The sequence below is a fragment of the Mesoplodon densirostris genome, chromosome 10, assembly GCF_025265405.1.
Source record: "Mesoplodon densirostris isolate mMesDen1 chromosome 10, mMesDen1 primary haplotype, whole genome shotgun sequence".
NCBI lineage: Eukaryota > Metazoa > Chordata > Mammalia > Artiodactyla > Ziphiidae > Mesoplodon > Mesoplodon densirostris.
Window position 1 is genome coordinate 22,825,731 of NC_082670.1, and position 17,671 is coordinate 22,843,401.

Genomic DNA, 17,671 nt, shown 5'->3' on the forward strand with positions numbered 1-17,671 from the left:
CTTCAAAGAAATTATTCCCCTCCTGAAGTCATCCTACCATCTTAATATCCTAATAAAATGCAATAATGAAAAGACATACAAAATACAAGACAAATTTTTTTTATATTAGAATGAACAGCTTTAAAATTACATCTTAATAAATATAACAAGTATAACGGGGAAAAATAAGAGAATTATAAAAACTGTACATTTTTGTTTACATATAGGCAATTTATATAGAGAATTGCCAATTTAATCATAACTTTTCACACTTCCATAATGCCTATATGTATACTTTGAATTAAAACCTTATAAATCAGTATTTAAAAAATTTAATGTGATAAGTGAGCTTGCTTCTTGCTTGTTAATTTGTCTAATCTAGGTTGAATTGATGACAACGCTACTCTCAGGGGATAATGTATATTTAAACTGTTTCTATGTTTTGTTTTAATAACACTTAATGTAGAGAACCCAGTCTCACAGAGGTATGTTGAGGGGAACAGAAGAAGAGATTTTAAAGCAATCTCAGCAAGCTCAGGATATTCATTTTTAACTTTTATCCAAAATGAAGCAAGTGATGCTGTATTTTCAAAATTCATTTTCAATCCTTCATCAGTAGCCAGCTTCAACAACTTATCCTGTAGGGTTATAGTTAAATTTAAATTATCTTTTGATGAAAGAAATGGATTTTGTATCCATGCATTTCCTATGCGTGGATCTTCTTTTGATGGAAAACACAATTCAAAACAATCTAACAAATGTGTAAGATGTTCATTGACAACTTTTCGCAGATATGCAATATCAAGATCATTACCTACTTCACTGATAACTGTTGTTAAGTTATGGAACATGTCAAAACAATCTGTAGAGACTCTTTTTTTCCAAGCTTCTAACTTTTGTTTTTGTCCTTCAATCTTATCTGCCATTGAAAAACATGTTGCATTCTTTCCTTGCATGCAAACATTAAGATCATTAAAAATACTGAAGATATCAGATAAATAAGCAAGTTTGGCTGTCCAATTCACATCTTTGAAAAGTTGGGACCAAACTGGTTTCTTGCTTTGCAGAAATACTAAGAGTTCATTTCGTATTTCAAACATTCTTGATAGAACTTTTCCCCGTGATAACCACCGTATCTCAGCATGCAATAACAGTTGCTTATGATCAGCTTCCATATTATCACATAATAAAGAGAATAATCTTGAATTTAACGCATTAGATTTTACATAATTCACAATTTTTACTATGTCAGTAAGCACACTATTTAGTTCAGGTGATATTTTTTTCATAGCAAGGCTTTCTCGATGAATGAAGCAATGCGTTATTTTACATTCTGGTGCAAGTTCTTTAATCTGGGTAACCACTTCAGAATGTTTTCCTGTCATTGAAGCTGCACCATCAGAACACACGCCTACACAAAACTTAAATTCCAAACCACATTTGTTGACAACATAATTCTTCACAGCTTCATACAGTTCTGAGCTAGTTGTGTTTGTTGGTAGAGAGGCTGAAAAAAAGAATTCTTCCTTTATATCATCATCATGTTCAAACCTCACATATACTAAAAGAATTATCATGTTAGCAATATCTCTGCATTCATCAAGTTGCAGTGAAAAATACTTGGCTAGTTTTATTTGTTCTATGAGTTGGTCTTCCATATCATTCGCCAGTTCCTGAATACGTCGCGCTATGGTGTCATTGGAAAGTGGTACTTGAGCTACCTTCTTTGCTGCAGATTCACCCAACATTTCTAAGCAAACTTCTTTGATGCAGTCCTTCACTAGTGTCTCGGCAATTGTGTATGGTGTTTTAGACTTAGCAACCGGAAGTGCTACTTTATAAGAAGCCCGCAAAGCACTAATGTTTATGTGAGAAACACTGAACACCTGCTTTGGTTGGCTTTTCAATTCATTACTCTTTCTTTCAAAGAATTCTTTTGGCTGTGAACTTATTTCTTTATGTTTTGAATATAGATGCCGCTTAAGTTTCGATGGTTTCATTGCTTCATTAGCCAGTACATCTCCACAAATAATACACTGTGGTTTCAGCACTTCACCATCAATTACAGCTACAAAACCAAATTCAATATATGAGGGATCATACTTCCGAGTAAAGCTAGCATGAACTCTTTTGGTTTTCACTTCCTCAGGATGACGTCCATTGTTACCAATTATTTTACTACTACCGCCATATTCAGAAAAGGTATGTCTTTTCTTTACAAAAAAGTCCAGTGAAGCTTGTTTTTCCATCTGCAAATTAGAATTAAAAATAAGTAATACAAATTTTACTTTTGTCTTTAATAATGTTAAACTGGAAGTCAAAAACTAGGCTCGCATCAACAAAAAGCCTACAAATAATAAATGCCAGAGAGGTGTGGAGAAAAAGGAATTCTCCTACACTGTTGGTAGGAATGTAAATTGGTACAGCCACTATGGAGAACAGTATATAGAGGTTCCTCAAAAAGCTAAAAATAACATGATTCTGCAATCCCACTTCTGGGCATATATCCAGAGAAAACTCTAATTCAAAAAGATATATGCACTCCACTGTTCACAGCAGCACTATTTACAATAGCCAAGATATGGAAGCAACCTAAATGTCCATCAAAAGATGAATGGATAAAGAAGATGTGGTATATATATATATATATACACACATACACACACACACACACACACACACACACACACACACACACACACACGCAATGGAATATTACTCAGCCATAAAAAGTAATGAAATAATGCCATTTGCAGCAACATGGATGGACCTAGAGATTATCATACTAAGTGAAGTAAGCCAGAGAAAGACAAATACATGATATCGCTTATATGTGGAATCTGAAAAAAAAAAAAAGATACAAATGAACTTATATGCAAAACAGAAAGAGACTCACAGACATAGAAAACAAACTTATGGTTATCAAAGGGGAAAGAGGAGGGGAGGGATAAATTAGGAGGTTGGGATTAATATATATACACTACTATATATAAAATAGATAACCAACAAGGTCCTACTGTATAGCACAGGGAACTATACTCAGTATTTTGTAATAATCTATAAGGGAAAAGAATCTGAAAAAAGAATATATATATATAACTGAATCACTGTTCTGTATACCTGAAACTAACATGATATTGTAAATCAACTATACTTTAAAAAAATTTTAAAAACCCCAAAACTAGGCTTGATTAAAAATATAAAATGATTTTTAAATTAAGTTATAAAGATAAATAAATGCTTACATTTTCTCAGTTTTATATACTTTTGGGTTACAGCTGACAAGCTAATCATAGCATATCACACATTTTAATGTAAACCTATTGTGCTTGACTAATGTACAACTGCTACCACATGTGACTCACCTTGAGAGTTTAACACCCAAATTGAATATTCTATTTGAAAAGATGAGTTCATTAATCACGTGCTTGGGTATTGCAGCAATGTCAAATTGTTGTAACTTTCCAAATACTCTCAATTTGTGTACTTACCTAATTATGGACTAGTATAAACAGTTTGCAGACCAGCACTGGTCTGAAGAACAAACTCTGAGTACCACTGGCCCAAATCATGTGTAACCTTCACATTTCAAAACACTTACCTGAACACATATTAGCTGTACTTTAGAAGACCTACTGATTGAAAATCTCATTGGTCTTATTTCACACTCTGCATTTAAATCAGAAAACCAAACTCTTTCCCAACACAAATCCATATCTCCCAACCAAATTTATCATCCCCTGCCCTTCCTAAATATTTCTTCACTTGACCTGAGATGCCCTTTCTTAGCTTACCTCTCAGCCCAAACTCACATATAATTAAAACAAAGTAACATTAAATTCATCTGTCCCCAAATTTATCCTTCTATAGAAACATACCATCATGCATACCATTTATCCCCCGGATCCTAGCTTTCTCATTCCGCTAAGAAATGCCTGATATCAGAAATAAGTAAGAGATACTACTGCTCTTCACCCCAGAACAATAAACAAAGCAGCATCCAAGCTTATAACTTCCAACTTGAAAAAAGGAGTGGAGGGAGGACATTAAATGTAATTGGCCTTTCTTTGGAGAAAATATATCCAAGATGGCCATAATTGTGCTTTAGTATGCCATGTCAAAAATTTCTCACTCATCATGGTCACAGTAAAGTATGAGGCTCTTCCCCTGCTTTGATCGACAGCAGACACTCAAACTCTTACCCAGTCTCCTACTTTGTCTGATGAAAATGGTGTCTCCGATGGCTTTAACATTTTGGAGGGTTGAACAGTCAGACTTCTTGGAATCTCATCATGTTTCCTTTTCATTGTAGTGGTCTCATAGCAAAGACTACAAGTTATTCTATGGTGATAACCATCAGTCTCATGTTGAGAGGGCACTCCACAGATTGCATGGATGTTTCTATCACATGATACACAATTATTAACACCTGTGCATTCTTTTTCACAAACTACACAAGATAAAAAATTCAGTCTGCTTTCAGGAGGAGCTTTTTGGGCTATCTTAGGAGTAATAGAAAGATTTTCTTCAATATCACTACTATCTGTTCCAGTCTCAATATTTTCTTCATACTGGGCTCTTAGAGTATTTTCTAATTCCTTGTCGGCCTGTTCCAATTCATTTTCTGTGTTCAGGCTGGCAATAAGTTCTTCAGTTAGCTGAGAATGAGACAAGCCCAGTTTAGCTTCAGAGCTAAATGTACCCTCACATGGAGTCTGTTGCATGCCTCTGTGATAGGGTTGATTTTGGGTCATCTGAATAAACCACAAAAATTCAGCCCAGTGTGATGAATTGTTAGTTTGCATCCAGGAGATAATCCGATTTTGGATATCCTCATTAGTTTGATTTATAGAATTTAGACTTTGGCAGGGCTGAGGTTTCCCATGGACAATTTTCAGTTCTGGCCAAATATAACTAAGTTCACTGACAATCTGGCTTGAAAATTCCCTCCCATTGTCAGACTGTAGAACACTGGGTGCTCCAATAATTGTAAAAATATCTAAAAGAGCATGTGCAACCTCTTTAGGCCTTTTAGATTTTAATGACCGCAAAAAACTCAACTTTGTACGAAGGTCTTGATAATGCATAATAAATTTATACTCCCCATCAGGATTCAACTGCATGTCTATAAGATCTACTTGGCATCTTGAGTTAACTTCCTTAATTGGCTTCGATGTTAGAACTTTCTTGAGTTTTGAATTTTTCTGTTGGCATGGTTTGCAGAGTGTCAAGTATAGCATTATAACTTCTTTTGTGATGTTCTTGTATTTTGCTTGTAACTCTTTTTCCATGCGGGTACGTCCACCATGTCCAATGCTGAGATGTGTATCATGCAGTATGTCAAATAAATCCTCACTGTGTAAATAATACCGTACTTTATCTGTTTCCCCACTTACAGCCTCAATCAGCTTCTCATGTCCTTGTACCAGGATCACATCAAATCTAGCCAAGCGACGGTAGTCAACTGATTCTTTTTTTGCCTTGGCCTTAGCCTCTTTCACTTCCCTTATTAATTGACAGTACTTTGCTTTAGAAAATATCTTGGTATTATTACTCTTGTTTTCCAGTAACACTGCTAAGCTTCTGAAGAACTTTTCTCTCATGTTTTCCGGTTCGATTTCTGCTTCATTAGTATCTAAGCTACTAAAGTTATCATCGCCCATGGTTTGAGACATCATGGAAAGCCACAAAAATGACCCTAAAATATAAAGAAAAAAATCAGTTAGACTATTTGGGAATATAATTTAAAATACGTATATTGCTCAAGTAGCCACTAGAAAGAGCTGGGAGTACAAGTAGATGCTATGGACACACAAGAGGGGGAATACAATTTTGGTTACGGAGTCTACCTTTGGAGGAATAGAGAGGGTAAATGAAGAACTCTACCCAGGAACGAAGAGTTCTGATATGGTAAAGAGTAGAAAGCCAGGATGTGACTTTCCAGAGCAGTATCCAGGGTTAGCCTTAAAGTAAAGCACTGTTTTATGTAAAACAGGGAGCAAATTGATGTTATTATTTTTTCATTTATTTATTAATTACGCAGAACATTTTTTTTTGGCTAGAGAAGTCTCAGAAACACAGTCATAGATATTTTTAAAGCCCCAGACTATACCATATTTTGTTTTACTCAGTCAGGTTAGCTGTTATAGCAACATTTGGGGCTGAAGTTTCAACATCATATATTTGCATGAGCTCCCTTTAGGTGCTCGTGAAACCATAAACCCAATACCAATAATCTTATTACTGATTTTTTTTTTTTCTGGTACGCAGGCCTCTCACTGCTGTGGCCTCTCCTGTTGCAGAGCACAGGCTCCAGACACGCAGGCTCAGCGGCCATGGCTCACGGGCCTAGCCGTTCCGCGGCATGTGGGATCTTCCCGGACCGGGGCACGAACCCATGTCCCCTGCATCGGCAGGCGGACTCTCAACCACTGCGCCACCAGGGAAGCCCCTTATTACTGATTTTAATAAAGAAAGAGTAGCAGATGAACCTGAAGTAGTGAAAAAGCTCTGACTTAATATAGCATATTAAAATAAATGTTTAGAATATTCATAATAACAGAAACACTTAGAATAAATCAAATTTGGCTAGTCTTAAGGAAACTATTTTGAAAAAATCAAAAAGAATTATTTGGAATTAGCATATCACCTCTAAAGTGTTACAGCTACTTGGAAAAAGTACTTTCTCTCAAGTCAACATTGTTTATACTACCAATTTGCATAACAAATATTGAATTTGTAAATTTAAATCATTCTCAAATGTTCATAACTTCCAAAACTTCAAATTAATATGTTACTGTGTGTTTTGGCCTCACTTAAGTCTCAATGGTTCCAACAAGACTTCCTTGATCATTTAATTTAAGCTTACAGTGAGTTCTCCTTTCTTGAGGACATAATTTATTCATAACACAAACTAGCACTGTAGCACTTTCTTCTTTAACTGTTTCATATGTAGAACTAACAAGATTGTAAGTTTCTAAAGAAGCAGGGATCACTTTTTCCTCCAGTATCTTTTCCATTATCTAACACATAACTACACAGAAAAGTGTCAGATAGGGAATTCCCTGGTGGTCCAGTGATTAGGACTCAGGTGGTTTCATTGTTGTGTGGTTCCCCTGGTCGGGGAACTAAGATCCTGCAAGCCAAGCCTTGGGTGTGGCCACACACAAAAAAGTGTTGGATAAAAATTTGTTAACTTTATAATGAGGATGACAACACTCATGATAAGTGGTATTTCAAAATGTGACTGAAAAGACCATTACATAGATAGTATTTCTTTCCACACTGATACATTTTGCATCATGCTATGGAGCCATGAACATAACGGAAGGTAAACAAGGATAAACTGGGGGGAGGAAAGAAATACAGGGCAATGTAAATGAGAACCAGAGCTTCAGAATATGTACAATCTGAGAATATGAGCTTCAGAAATTAGTACAATCAATGTTAGTAGGTCTAGGATAAGCAGAGAATAAGGAGTTGCTAGGGTTATAAGAAAAGAAAAGTAGAAAATTATATCAATTATACTTAAGCCTTTGGGAAAAGACAGCTACTCCACAACCAGGCCAGCCTGTGCTGCTGCCTCCACCACACATTACACTGTTAATAGTCCTTAGATCTCTAGTGGATATAGACTTCAGAAATTCCATTTTTTTCAGTAGAATTTCGAAGTAGTATTTCCAAGTCTTAAACAGTCATATGTAACAAGAATTGGGGGCAGAGGCTACAGAAATGGGACCCATGTCTACACTGACAAGTGATCAGCATTTACATACAGAGGCATCTCTGATTTATCTATCCATAGGTACTTAATTCCATTGCAAAATACCCATGAAAAATCTTGTGTTCAACTATTTTTTACATTATTACATGACTGCTTAATTCAACTTCTTTAATAGCATTCCACTACACTCGTTGACCTTCCCTTCAGCCATATTCAGTAGAAGCTGCAATGGAATAAAATTTGATAAGCTTTCCATGAATGGACACTTCCCTCCTCCCAAATCTCATCCTCTTTCCAAAGACTAACTTATCCTCACCATTATCTTGAAGTGCATGTGGCTCTGGAGATTCACATTCCATTCCATCTTCTATAGTCTGGAGATGGGTACCTAAGGACGCCTTTGCAGTATCTAGAAGAGTCATTTCTTCCATAGGAACTTCCTGCCCATATGTGCCCTGTGGGACCTGGGGATAAACAGGTACATTTGGAAACTAATATAATATTAATCACGTCACTGCACAAACCATAGCTAAACCTCAAAACATTCTTCTACTGAAATAGAATGGATATAAGAAGAAAAAAAGTCTTCATTGAATTCTTAAGAGGAGTGCAAGACAGAATAAGGAGAGAAATAAAAAATGCTGGGACAAATAAAGCCAGAGCCATACAATAGAAACTGTCTGCATTGAACAGGAGTTGATATGCATCCTTGTGGTTTCTGTTTTGGGGAATAACAATGGACGCACATTAAAGGAATCTTTCCTAATTTTCCTCCTAACCAGAAGAAAATTGTAAATGAGTTTCAGTGTGAGCAATTAAAAGTAAATATTTGGGGGGTATGCAAATTATCTAATAGGAACTAACGGAACTGTTAAACCCAGGAAGAAATCTGATAGTTATTTTAGACCAAATGTGGAAAACATCAGCCCAGTGTGTTATGGATGGGAGAAAAAAAAAAGCCAAAGTGGATAACTGTTGGGTGAAAAGAAAACATTTATCTCTTCCTTACACCAATGATCTAGTACTCGGTTTATAATTAAATTTACCCAATTATCCCTATACATACAGTTAACCCTTGAACAACATTGGTTTGACCCTTGGGAGACTATATATAGGCGGATTTTTTTCAATAGTAACTACTACAGTAAATACTACAGGATCCCTGGTTGGTTGAATCTGCATATGCAGAAACGGATAAGGAAGAACCATGTATAGGGAGGACTATTTTCAACTGTGCAGAAAGTCTCGATGCCCCTAACCCCTCACCCCCATAGGTGTTCAAGGGTCACCTGCATTTTATGTTTGCTTCTTTTAAGTCCATGATCCATTCAGTATTTATACATTGTTTTTGGTTATTATATCTCTTTTGCTTCTTTTAATCTAAGATCTTTTCCTGACTTTTTTTTTTTTCCTGACATTTTTATGACATTAAATTTTGAAAAGTCAGGGCTACTTGTCTTATAGAATATCGCACATTAGGGACTTGCCTGATTGTTCCTTCACAAGTAGATTCTGGTTAAACTTTTTTTTTTCTTTCTTTGTTTTTTGAGGAACAAGAGCCCAGTATTTTTAACTTGATCATTTTTTCTTGCAGAGCAGTATTAACGTCCATTACACCTCCAGCAGCTCGGCCAAGGAGGGGGGTTACAGATGGAGCCAAATCTTGAAAGCACCAGAGCCTCAGCCTCCGTGCGACTGCTTGGAGGCAGGGAAAGAACATTTTTGGAAGAATACTACGTAAGTAATGTGTACTTACTGTGTCACATCACAGGTTACATTAAGTTGTCAAGTTATTTTATTGTAGATAATGCTAAATTTGATTACTTAGTTAAGGTGTTAACTACCAGATCTATCCATTCAAAAATACACTTTTTCCAACTGTAATAAATAATAATTAGTAATAATTTGGAACTATGCAAATATCTTATTCCCCAATGGTTTTAACATTCATTGATTTCTGCTTGAATCAATTTTTATACTGGGGGTTGCAAAATGGTGACTTCCTACTTTCATAATTCCTTCTACATTTAATAGCTAGCAATTTTCTGTAAAGAGCTTTCTGTCCATCCTACTTTGGTGCCTGTCTCTCTTTCTAAGTATCACTATAGACTTATTTTATAATCCATTCCATCCTCACTCACTTTGATGCTCAAACTGTCTCAAATTGGGCCAGAGGGAGCCCCCTTGATCTGGCTCCTGCAACCTTTTGACATGACCCCACTAGTTTTTGTTTTGTTTTGGTTTGGGTTTTGGCACATCCAAGCTTTCTAGAATAAACAATACAAGGACCACATTGTATTCTCCCTGTCCCAGATCTAGTTCAACTGTTTTTTTTCCCAAGAAATTTTGATTCATTTTAGAGGACAACAATGTTTAGTAGCAAAGATTGAGTAATAGTAGGCTCATTTTTAATAGGTGTCATCTCCTCTAGGCCCTTTCAAGGATAAAGCTGGTAAATATATTTTATAAAATAACATGAATTCAACTCAACTTCAATACCTATAGAATTTTCCTCACCTTTCCATCTTCCATATTAATATCTTCCTTCTCCCAGTTAAAAAAAAAGCAGTTCATAACAATGTATATATATTATTTACTCATTGGCTCTAAACTACAATAATACAAAAGAGTTTCAGAATCACCATGCTTTGTGTTGTAGAACACTTCCAACAACATACCTACTAAGTAAAGTTCAATATATCTTTGCAGCTTTATAGGCCCATAGACAGTATTCCACTAAAAGTATATGGTCAAGAGTACTGTGGTCAAGCCACCTGAATTATTATTTTCCTCTGTATTACTATGTTAATTTGATATATTGTTGAGTTCATTTGTTTCTGTTTCTATCATTTTGAATTTAGTATTGTTTTTTAAATACTGAAATCATTTACGTGATATAAAAAAAAATGAAATATGTATCCAGAGAAGTCTTGCTCATATTCACATAGCCTGCATTCTACTCTCCCCCACTCCCATAAGAAACCATTTTTTGTTGTTGATGCTTTACCCTCTGGTGTTTTTTTTTTTTTTTGCAAAAATAAGTAAAAACACGTATATACACACGTCTGCATGTATATATTTGTGTATATATAATATATATACAAATTAAATGCAAATGTGTGTATACTTATTTTTTCATACTGTATAGTAGTTTATACCTCCTTTTTTCACTTAATATAAAAATATTATCTGGAAATCATTTCATACCAGTTCACAGATATCTTGCTTATGCTTTTTTTGTGTACATAGTACCATTATATTGATGCACCACAGTTTATTCAATCACCCTTATATGAATGGGCATTTAGGTTGTTTACAATATTTTGCTTTTACAAATAATGCTGCAATGAAAAACTGTGCCTATGTTGTTTCTTACTTGTATTTTCCAAGTAAATTCCCAGAAGCAGTATTGCTGGGTCAAATGGTAAATGCGTAAATATGTGTTAGATGGTGCCAAAATCCCCTCCATAGGGATGGTACCATTTTGCACTTCTACCAGCAACATTTGAGAGGAACTGTTTCCCCAGTCAGGCCAACAGATTGTGTTGCCAAGCTTTTGAATTTTTGCCAGTCTGATAGGTGACAAACGGCACCTCAGTATAGTTTTGATTTGCTCTTTTTATGATTGAAGTCGAGCATCTTCTCATAGCCATTTGTTTATTTGTTTGTAAAAAACAAAAAACTGCTCATGTCTCGTGATCATTTTTATTGCATTTCTGTTAAGGAGATTCACTTATACATATGACATATTTTGCAAATATTTTCACTAATTTATTATATTGATTTGCTTGTGGGGTTTTTTTGTCCTGCATTTAAAAAAAATGTTTCATGTAGAAAAAAAGGTTTTTGATATTACTTCTAGATTTTGAGTAATTCTATACATTCAGATTATTTTAAGAAGTCATTCTTGTTTTCTGCTAGTTCCTGGATGTTTAAAATTTTATATATTGATCTCTGACACATTTAAAGTTTATTCTGGTTCTGGAATATGGTATGAGGTATAGGTTTCATGTGTTTCTTTTTGAAATGGCTATCTCTTTGTCCCAACACCATTTACTTAAAACACCATTTTCCCCACTGTGATTTGAGATGGCACATATATTGTGTACTCAGTTTTCATATGTGCTCCAGTCCACTTTCATACTTTCTATTGTTTCATTGATCCAGCTATTCATGTGTCAGTACCACAATTTTACCTAAAGAGGCTTTATGGTATGTTAGTATCGAATGAGACTATTCCTCTCTTCTTTACTCAAGTTTTTCCTACCGATTCTTTCACGCTTATTTACACATATGAATACAGTTCAGTGTTTTAATCCTTTTCAAAAGTAAGCAATTAGTTTTGTTTTCTCCTAACACAGTAGATAGATATTCATTTTCTATTGTTTTCAAGTTTTGGGTTCTAAGCAACACAGATATCTTCCCTGGCTATAGATGAACCTATAATATAGTAATATCTCATTGTTATTACCTATTAAGGTAATACCATTAGAATTCGCTTCTATGGACATTGGCTGGTTGGCTGTGTTCCTCAGCTTCCCTGGGTTCTGCTTGCTTACTTCTTCTTACTTCCATTAGAGGGACTAGTCCAAGGTAGGTGGGCCTGGTCTTGGAAGGAATAGGAGAAATTCCACTCTGCCTTTACCACAAAAGTGTAAAGCGTGCCTCTGGATGGCAAAAACAAATTACAAAGCTGAAATTACTTCAAACTGGTTATGAAAGTCATTTGCCTTTCACTATATGATTCCCAGATTTGATTTTTTAAGATTTCTAATAAGAAATTTTGGTCATAAAATAGTGGAGTAAATATGACTGTATTCATTAGAAATGCATGTATTTTCCAATTAATTATAACACCTAACTTATAGTGGCTTAAACAAATAGGGGTTTATTTTTGTCATATGCTAAGAAATCCAGAGGAGGGCAGTTGCTGGCATTGATTCACATACCTAACAGTTCTGTAAGGGACCCGAGTTGTCTTTATATTTCTGCTCTGCCATTCATAACATATTGGTATTCATCCTCATGCTTATCATCATGTCATGGTCACAAGATGGCTACTACAGCTCCAGATATCACATCCACGTTCAAGACAGGAAGTGGGAAAAGGCAGAACTAAACATATCTGTGCCATTTTATAAGGAAAATTAAAGCTTCTACAGAAATCCCAGAAAATATGCTTATTTCTCTCTGGCCAGACTACGATGTATGGCTAACTCTAGCACAGGGAAAGCTGAAAAGTATTTAGTTAGGTACAGAGCCAACATGAACAAAATCAACATTTTTTAAGGAAGAAAGAAGGGGTGTACAATAGATCCTGGGTTGGCAGCTAAAAGTGTCTGCAACAATGGCATTTCCCCCTCCCTTCAGAAATCACACAGAAACAAGAAAAATGAGAAATATTTATGCAAGTCAATAAGACTAGGAGATTTCTATAACCCTGAGTCACATGAAAAACTATCAAGTATGAGCAGAGCATAACCCTGAACACTACCCAGGATTGACAAAACACCAAGTCCTACCAATGGTTGCATTTTTCAACAAAGCTAGAAGAGGAAAATTTTAAAGTAACAGGTACATCCTAAGGGAAAAAACTAATATTGTTTATTTGAAACAAAGAGAAAAGGTGTGCTGGCTAGAGATAAGAGACTGCCTGTACAGGCATCTACGCAGTAACATATGAACTCATGAAAAAACATGCTTTCTGCAAAACTGCCCAAAAAATAACAGGATTTATGGAGAAAATAAAGTTGTAGGGTAGACTATTTAAATTCTACACAACTTTGTCAGAAAAGCATTAATAAAACTACGGAAATTCCAATAAAAATACAAGTATTGTCAAAAAGACATTAAATAAAGAAATGTTACATTAAGTATAGGATTTTACTATGAAAGGTGATGGTATCCTGTTAGAAAGAGGTGTAAGGAAAGGGTGAGGCAAGGGTAGAGGATATCATCATCAGAAGTTCAGATGGACAAGCATTTGCACACTTTCCAAGAAATGTAGTGATATTACAAAAAATATAATGATGGTTCTGGCTCATCATCTTGTTTTTATTTCTTTGATATTGGCTTATAAAAAGATACGTAGTTTTTGCTGCTTAAATATTTTCTTTCTTTCATAAAGAAGCTGCTTACATGGCTCCAAATAGGACCTCATGCCATGAAGTAAAATCCTGCTGTGTTCTGCATCATTATCTTATATCCACTGCAACTGCTTATCTATCATACTTAGAGCAGAAGATAACTGAGAAGTGAAATGCTCTTGTGGGGTAGCTTGTTGAACTGCATCATCCTCTTATACGCTTCCATTTGAGCCTCAGCATCTAACTGTTGTAGCTCTTGTGTAGAGAGAGCCTCTGCACGAGATTGCAGCAGTTCCTCAATATCTTCACTCTCAACTTCTTCAAATCCAACCTCCTTTGCAAGAGCAATACAGCTTGCTTTAATTTGAGGGAGCTCTTCTGAAGGTTCAAAGCCTTTAGAATCATAAATTAAATCAGGGAGAATCTTACACTACACCCATGCAAACAGGCTTTTGTGACATCATTCCAGGCCTCTACAAGAATATCAATTGCAGGTTTAATGCTCTATCAATTCCAGAATTCAAAAACTGTGTGTGCATTGTCAGCCCCTGTTGATCCAATAAACACCTTGAATGTTATCCTTAAATAATAAGATTTAAAAACTGTGATTGGGCTTCCCTGGTGGCGCAGTGGTTGAGAGTCCGCCTGCCGATGCAGGGGATATGTGTTCGTGCCCCGGTCCGCAACGGGAGAGGCCACAACAGTGAGAGGCCCGCATACCACAAAAACAAACAAAAAAAAAAAAAACTGTGATCACACCCTGATCAGGGAGTAAAGTAGTTGTATGAGGAGATAAAAAGAGAACTTTAATATTTGAAGAAAGTTCAGCAACTGTTGGAGGATGGCTTGGTGTATTACTGAGAATTACAAGAATTTTGAAAGACAAATTGTTCTTCTTGCAATATTTTAAAAAATCATCTACAAAACATCACCCAGACGATAAGTAAATACCTGCCCTGTCATCCAGCCTCTCTTGCTAGACTTATAGTAGTCACCCAGGCTAGTCTTTACAATTCCTTTTAAAGCTTGTGGGTTGGCAGAGTGATAAATCACACAAGCTTTAGCTTTAAATCCTCACTGGCATTCCCACCCAGCATCACAGTCAGCTGACCTTTTGTAGCCTTAAACACCGGATCTTATGATTCCTCCTTCAAGATACAGGCCCTTGAGGCCATTTGCTTCCAATAGAGACTAGTTTCATCAAAATTAAAACTCTGATCCAGGTTATAGCCTTCTTTATCAAATTTCTTAACACTTGGGGAAATGTCTTTGCAGCTTCTCTGCATTCACAGCTTCACCAGAGATCCTAATATTGTGGAAATCATAGCAGCTCTTGAAGCCACTAAACCAGCCAGTATTTGCACTAAATGAAGGCACTTCTGCAGGATCTTCCACTTTCTTCTTAAGGTCTTCATGTATTGCTAACGTCTTCTCTTTAATTTTGAGAAAGGTTACCTCTGATTGCTTCTTTCTTCGGTATAAAATCCAAACAGATGTTCCATTTCTACCACTTCCTTATGCCTTCTTCCAATAAATTTTGTAGCAGTGGAAGTTGTTCCAGCCAGATAAGTTTATTTTCCCAGCATTGTCTCTAACTGTTCATAAAGTTGACTCTTTTATTTCAGTTGCACACCCAGTGTCACATGTTCTTTCATTTATTTCAAAACATTTTATAATTTCGAGCTTTTCTTCAGTTGTTAAATCTTTTCTTCTTTTGTGCTCACTAGCATAAATTTTATCACCAGCATGCTTCTATGGCACTTGCAAACCCCCTTCCTTGCTCATTTTCTGGAATACAAAAAAGTTTAGCAAAAAATGCACCAAAATGGGAGGGAACTATGCACATAAGGGCTTCCAAAACAGAGACTGGGGCCAAGAGGGCCAAGAGAGCCAAGAGGAAGGATGTGGAAGTGAATGGACATTATGCACTGTACGTCTTCACAACTTGCTGCACTCAGCTATAGTCATATACTTTGCATTCAGCTGCTCTTACTTGGTGGCCCAAAACATCAACTTTCTGGGAAAACTCATATGAGCTGGCACAATTTCAGCATTATATTGACTTATTTTCCTATTTACCAATCTCATATGAAAGATTTTGCATTCCAGAAAAACATATTTTAACAGATCAGACTGTATACATATAACGTTCATATGCAAAAAGAATTCAGATAAATGTATAGATAGTAACATTATAGAAATGTAACAGTGTTTGGCAATATCCATAATGTTCTAAAATTACAGTCATAGAAAGCAAGTATATTCTCTTAAAAATAACCTCTAGTGTGATGGGAAAAGACAGAATACTGGCTCACATACCAACAACTGCAAGTACTAAAAAGTATCTAGAAAATGATGCAATTAATCTCTTCACTGTACAGATGAAGTCATCAAAGTCCAGAGAAGGTGTGTGCCCAAGATTATACAGCTAATTAGTGACAGAGCCTATCATAGAACCCAGATCTTATGATTTACCATTTCCTGATATTTCCATTAAATTAGACTACTTTTCTATTTGTCTCTCCTAGAAGGTATTCCTCATATTCCTGCACTGATTTGCTTTCATATATGGTAAAAGTAGCGGGGATCGTTAAGAAGAGATAGCTACCTTAATCTCACAGTCACTAAATAAGAGATATTTTCCATTTGCAAGCAATAGACCAAGGTTTCCCATTTGGTTAAACCATCTCCTTATTAGGATCAGCCATCACTGACATGAAAATTGTTACCCCAGAAGCGTGAATCTATTCGTCTACACCAGTGATCAAATAATAATGCCCAGAACCAGAATCTGCAGCCGTCAGTGTGAAGTTAACCCCACTTACTCTACCTTGGACCCACGCACTCAGATTCTTCACAGAAGATGGCCCCTCCAATTTCTCACCTGCTGTCTAGGTTCATCAAGCTCCCTCTCCAAATCTTCCAGCACAGTCACCACCTCCTCTCCACTCTCAGGATGATGCTCCCGCACCCAAGCCTGGAGCTCCTCAGGCAAGATGGTCAGGAGCTGCTCCAGCACCAACAATTCCAGGATCTGCTCCTTGGTGTGTATCTCTGGGCTCAACCACTGACGGCAAAGTTCCCTGAGTTGGCTCAGAGCTTCCCTGGGTCCGGGAGTCTCCTGATAGCAGAACTGACGGAAGCGTTGACGAGAGAGTTCCCTGGTATGAGACAAATCCTTCTGTAGGCAGGATTCCTGATCCCAAATAGGGTCTTCTTCTTTAACCTTTACTTTGATAATCTCCCCTGGTTCCTCTGAAGCCTGGCCAACCAAGGCTGGGAGGGCCCCGGGGGCTGCCGCCATCCTTAGCTTAGCTTAGAGAAAAGCTCGCTCCAACAAGGGTCTAGGCAGATTTTCCTTGAAGGCCCCACTCAATTCTTGGTCAGGAAAGTTTTCGATATAAGAAAACCCTGTTGACACAGAAAAATTACAGACGCAGCTAAAAAAATTTTGTTTAGGTGACAACAGGGCAGTTACTCGAGCAATTCCATTGAAAGTGAAGCCATTCTCTGACAAGACGGGAAACTGTGAGCACAGAACTACTCACTAAAGCTCCAGGACCACAGATTGAGCGGCAGGTTACTTGCGAGACAGAAAACTGAGGAGACTTTGGCCCTAAATAAAGCCTAGATATACGAGCTCCACCAAGGAAACCAGACAGGTCTCTCCGAAACCGGCGCTCCCTGTGGCTCAGGCCCTCGTGGAGAGGGCGAAGGGCTCCTGCCACACGGCTAGCCGTCTGCAGAGGAGGCCCGATTGTCGCCGCGCAGACACAACCTTCCCTCCGCCTGCGCTTCTCTTCAGAGAAGCTCGGACCCTCTCGCGCCAAGCCAGAGAGATGGGCCGCGGGCTACACTCCCGGCCGACGAAGCTGCTCCCACA

The 17,671-nt window shown here is 36.8% G+C and overlaps 1 protein-coding gene across 1 annotated transcript; it reads right to left on the reverse strand.

Annotated features, from left to right (window-relative positions):
• Positions 1-163: 163 nt before the first annotated feature.
• SCAND3 (SCAN domain containing 3) lies at positions 164-17,671 on the reverse strand. Its single transcript, XM_060110412.1, has 4 exons — positions 16,673-17,671; positions 8,019-8,166; positions 4,182-5,677; positions 164-2,228 (listed from the first exon to the last, which is right to left on the reverse strand). Exons 1-4 carry the CDS (start codon positions 17,090-17,092, stop codon positions 312-314), a joined length of 3,981 nt encoding a protein of 1,326 aa, XP_059966395.1. The 5' UTR covers positions 17,093-17,671; the 3' UTR covers positions 164-311.

Coding starts and splice junctions, on each gene's coding strand:
- SCAND3 (XM_060110412.1), bottom strand. CDS start 17,092: ATGGCGGCAGCCCCCGGGGCCCTCCCAGCCTTGGTTGGCCAGGCTTCA. Junction 5,678..8,018: donor ACATGCACTTCAAGATAATG/GTGAGGATAAGT, acceptor TTTATATTTTAG/GGTCATTTTTGTGGCTTTCC. Junction 2,229..4,181: donor CAGACAAAGTAGGAGACTGG/GTAAGAGTTTGA, acceptor TCTAATTTGCAG/ATGGAAAAACAAGCTTCACT.